This window comes from Palaemon carinicauda, chromosome 27 (assembly GCF_036898095.1).
Source record: "Palaemon carinicauda isolate YSFRI2023 chromosome 27, ASM3689809v2, whole genome shotgun sequence".
NCBI lineage: Eukaryota > Metazoa > Arthropoda > Malacostraca > Decapoda > Palaemonidae > Palaemon > Palaemon carinicauda.
In genome coordinates, this window is record NC_090751.1 from 5,038,003 (window position 1) to 5,042,824 (window position 4,822).

General features: G+C 40.4%; 1 protein-coding gene across 1 annotated transcript in view; it reads right to left on the minus strand.

Annotated features, from left to right (window-relative positions):
• Positions 1–362: 362 nt before the first annotated feature.
• LOC137620515 (protein sax-3-like) overlaps positions 363–4,822 on the minus strand; it is a 28,141-nt gene continuing 23,681 nt past the window's right edge. The window contains exons 2-4 of the mRNA XM_068350705.1: positions 3,910–4,473; positions 2,195–3,724; positions 363–1,869 (exon numbers count right to left, since the gene is read on the minus strand). Coding sequence (XP_068206806.1) covers positions 836–1,869; positions 2,195–3,724; positions 3,910–4,473 — 3,128 coding nt within the window. The 3' untranslated portion in view covers positions 363–835. The remainder of the gene's footprint in view (positions 1,870–2,194; positions 3,725–3,909; positions 4,474–4,822) is intronic.

Consider the following 4,822-nt stretch of genomic DNA (forward strand, 5'->3'; position numbering starts at 1 on the left):
GACTAGCCTGTTAAAAGTCCCGCTTACTACGTCCAAGTAGTTAAGAATTCATACTATTTTTCATGATTCTGTTGTTCCATGTGGTCATCTACATGCTGTATTATTTACTTAGCAAAGTTTATATTATTCGATTTATCTTTTTTCTGTAGTTATGACTCATCTTTAATTATATTCGTGTTAAAATAATTTAAATGCAATATTAGTTTACTCTAATGCTTTGCAAATTCTTTCCTGTCTTGCATACGCATAGACTAATCATTATAGGTTTGCAGAAAGAAGTAAACACAGAACACATATCATATTTGAAAAAGAAAAAATTATTAAAGAGTTTCAGTAAAGGAGAGAATACAACAAACCTCACGTAGTCAAAAACTTTATTACAAAAATAAATAACATTATTTACGGACACGTTTAAACAATGCATGACTAGGTATATAAAAGCATAAATAAGGAGAAGCAGTTCTGTCATCGGTAAACCGAACCACTGAAGGTGTTTGGCACAAGACTAATAATTTTAGCACTGTAGCTGACCAGCTAACTGTAGAAGCGTAATCATCGATAAGCAAAATATTCTTTATTAGCATCAATGTGCCACTACCTCGCTTCTTACAAGCCCATATTTTCTTGAAAAAATCACAACAGAAACAAAATATTTTTCCTTCAATTATTCAGTACTCGATATATATTATTTACATTATATAACTTTGGTATGTGAAACACCCAAAGATATGGCGTCTTATATACAGTTCCTTACTTAGTAAGGTGTAGAGTCGAAATAGCATAAAGTACAACAATACATTTCTTCCATCGCTGGGAAACGAGTGTCATACTTTGATTAATGTGTGTTACTCCTTTGAGGATCAACAGTGGCCTTCTGATTAGCCTGAAGTGAGTTGAAAGTTAGGAAGCCTTCACGATGGTCTATCGGTGTTACCTGAGTGTACACATCATAGGTGTGTTCAGAAGCATTGTCGCAAGGTTTCTTGTACTGGTGCGAGCCGCTAATGTTGTCGTACTGGGAAGCTGCTGTATACATGACTGACCCCAGTTTAGTGCCGAGGTCTAGTTCACGGGGAGGTGGGCATGCTGGTGGAGGGGGAACGAAGGCCGACCAGTTGACCTGTACCCCAGAGTCGTCACTGTGGTGTCTCTTCCAAGGTACGGCATGGGTCATGCGGGGCGAATCTGGTGAAAGTAAAGTCGTTGTTGCATAAGGCTCTGCAATTTCATTTGCCCTCGGTTCCCTGGGTTCTGCATATTCATTTTTTGCATCGATCTGTATGAGCCGCTTGGAAGAGAGACTGGACTCTCTGTCGCTATCCTCAGGGTGCCATAACTTTTGCTCACTATACATGTTGACTGAATGGTGAGCGGGGTAGATGGACGGATCCTGATATAAATCAGGAGCATTCGGCGGGTTTGAGGGTGGTGCCTTGTGACGCAGCCTTTGGACATAAAATAATGTTGCTATAAAGAAAATTATGATTAAAGGAACTAATAAATACACAAGCCACGCTGGTTGTGGTGGGGCATACAGTACAGAACTGCCCTCATCATCGGAAGCATCTTGGTGACTTTGAGCATCACCCATTCCAGCATCCATTAGGACAGGGGCGCTGAAAGGTCCTACGCCAGCACTTGTTAGGGCTGCTACTCGCATTGTATAGAGACGTCCAGGAATTAACCCACGTGCTTCAAGCCATGGACTCTGAACAATTTCTGTTGTTTGAGTACCATTGTGTGTTAATGTAACTTGGTATCCAGTCACTTTTCCTCGAGCTTCAGTGGCATTCAAGGAAGACCACGTGATGAGAGTAGAACCATCCTCATGAGCTGTAACTCGAACGTCTTGTGGAGCTGCAACTGGCACTGTAAATTTAAAAAGGATATACTGCAAATTATTAAGCTTACTATAGAATCACTCTTTTAAGTTTACATTGACTTTATATGTTGTAGAAAATTGATTCTGGTAATTATTTTGCATTCCTGTGTGAAAAAAAGTACTTTAACATTTAAGAAAATAGCATTTGAAAAGTTTAATAGGTCATTTCATAACAAATTATTAAAATATTATGCTAAGAAATTATTCCCAACAATATCTATTGTATGTCTACAAAGAGCCAAAGGGAAAAGGTTAAGATCAATATGAGATCAATAGTTCAGATTTGAAATCCAACACTACATGAATACTAACCATCCTCTGGTGTAATGAGAGAGTAAGAGTTGGACGGGGTCCCTTCAACACTCTGCCAAAATGGAACAATGAAGAATGTATATTGAGTGTTGGGCTGCAGGTCCCTTAAAAGATGAGATGAGGCTGATGATCCTAGAACTGTGGTCATATCTACTTTTCCACCTGAAGATACTGCATAAACTAAAACTCCTTCAAGAAATTCTGTAGTTGCTGAAAACTTCCAGGAGAGTTTGACACTATCAGAACCCATTAAAGCTGCATCAGAAAGTGTGACAATGGGTCGGTATAATTTTCGGCGTGCCTGGCGCACTTGTTCAATTGTCAATTTTGGATCAAGTGAGGATCGGGTCAGAACTGGATCAGACCAAGGGCTTGGAAATGATGCTCCTTTGCCATTAACTGCTCGAACTAAAAAAGTATAAACCTGACCTGGAGTCAAATCTGTTATCTGGCAAGATTCTTGTGACATAACTGTTTCTGCTACCCGCCATTCCTCCCAACCTTCTCTCCAGTACTCAACTGTGTACCACTCTCCAGACTTGCTGTTCACTTGTGAATTGGGCAACCAAGTTAAGTGAATTGAAGTTTCATTAACAGCAAGAATTTTGGGTTTTGAAGGCGGTGCTGGAAGCTGACTCTGCTGAATTTCCTTAGCATTTTCTTTCACACGTAGGATAGCCTCTTGTTCCACTCTTCCTGTACTTGCAATTATCTTGCATGTGTATATACCAGCATCATCAGCCCTAATATCTTTTATAATAAGTGCTCCATTATCAGGGAAAGTAAACCTGTGATCCTCTGTTGCTGCATTATTCAGTTGAAGGGCTGGAAGATGTGCCGCAGGTCTGTACCACCAAGATACTGAGGGTGTTGCTGCCTCACTCACAACTTCGCATGGAAAAGATGCAATGCCTCCAGGGGCTATTACCAAATCCTGGGGTCCAACGCCTATGACTGGGGGAGGATAGGCTTTAACAACAATTAGCTCTGCCTGTGCACTTATTGCTCCACCACTGCTAACACCCCAACATGAATATGAACCACTGTCATGGATAGAAGCATCCTTAACAGTAAGTGTTTGACCATCGGGGGATACAGAGGCAGTGCCCAAAGTTTTTGATTTCGTAAGCAAATTAGTCCTGTCATGTGTTGGCAGCTGCCACAATAACAGTGGTTTTGGATCTCCATCCACTTGGCAGGAAATATGAGCTTCTGTACCAGATAACACTTGAGTATTTTGTGGACGCTGAGTGAACTGTGGAGCATTCACAACCTTAAGTAATGCAATAGATGAGGCACTCCCTGCTTCATTTTCTGCCTCACAGACATAGGTACCTGAATCAGCAGTTGCAACATTTTGGAGGACTAGCTTACTGTCCTCTACTGTTGCCCTCCCAAGTGGGATCTTGCCATCAAGTCTTCTCCAAGTAATGTCTGGTATAGGATTTCCATTGGCTCTGCACACCAATTCAACTTTGGTACCTGCTCCAGATGTTAGGTTAGATGGACGCCTCTCAAACCATGGTGGGACTGAAAATAGAAAAATCAATCATAAACTACTTTAAATTTACAAGTGTTTCACATATTAGCCATTTACATGACTGTACACTAAACATAGACATTTAATCTATTGACAAAATAATTTTAAAATATTCTCATCTATCCCTCTCTTTCACACAACTCATGCATACACAAAAAATTTATGTCAAACTTACCCAAAATAGATATAGTGGAAGGTGTCGATTGCCTGTTTCCCGCATCATTTTGGGCACGACACACATACTTCCCTGCATCTTGTCGTACTATCTTGGTAATTATTAAATCTCCAATTTCAGTAACGGTAATCCTACTAGAATTTGTGACCTCCTGACCTTCCCTTAACCATGACACCTCAGGGGCAGGAGTACCTCTCGGAGGCCTACATACTAGCGTGACCCGCTCACCAACTTTCGCCTTGATTTGAGCTTCTGGTTGTGCCTGGAACTCACTGGAAAGTGACGCTATGGTCAGAGTAGCATTGTTTGATCTCGTGGAGCCATACTGGTTTGAGGCAACGCACCAGTAAGTGCCAGCGTCGTTCTGTCTTTTCCCTGACGACACTCTCAAGAAGAAGAGGTTTCCCACTTCGAGAAGAACCAAGTGGGCTGAAGGGATAACCTTTTCGCCATCGTGGAACCAGGTGATTTTGGAGCCACTAGAAGCTGAGCATTTCATAGTGTGAGGATTGTTGCGAGTTACCACGGCATTGCTCGGGTGCTCCTTGATCACAGGTAAGCCTTCTGGAATTAAAGAGGGGACACTGTTAGATAAAAGAGAAGAGATATGGTTTCAAGTCATTAATATTAACCAAATAGATGACAGAAAAGATCTTCTTATATAGACACTTCAAGATACAATGGTTTGCAATTGTTAGATAATTACATTTTTCTAAAGGATATACTTCAAGAAATTCGTTACAGGAGATAAATATGTGGGTTAGATTCTAGACCTTGTGATAAAAGACAATGGAATAGAATTAATTAAACCTATCTGATTTTATTGGAATTATTATCATTATTTCAGACTCGTTTATATAGAATATCACGTATAGGTTTACTTTGTTGGGTTCTGAATATGCAAAATGGAAAG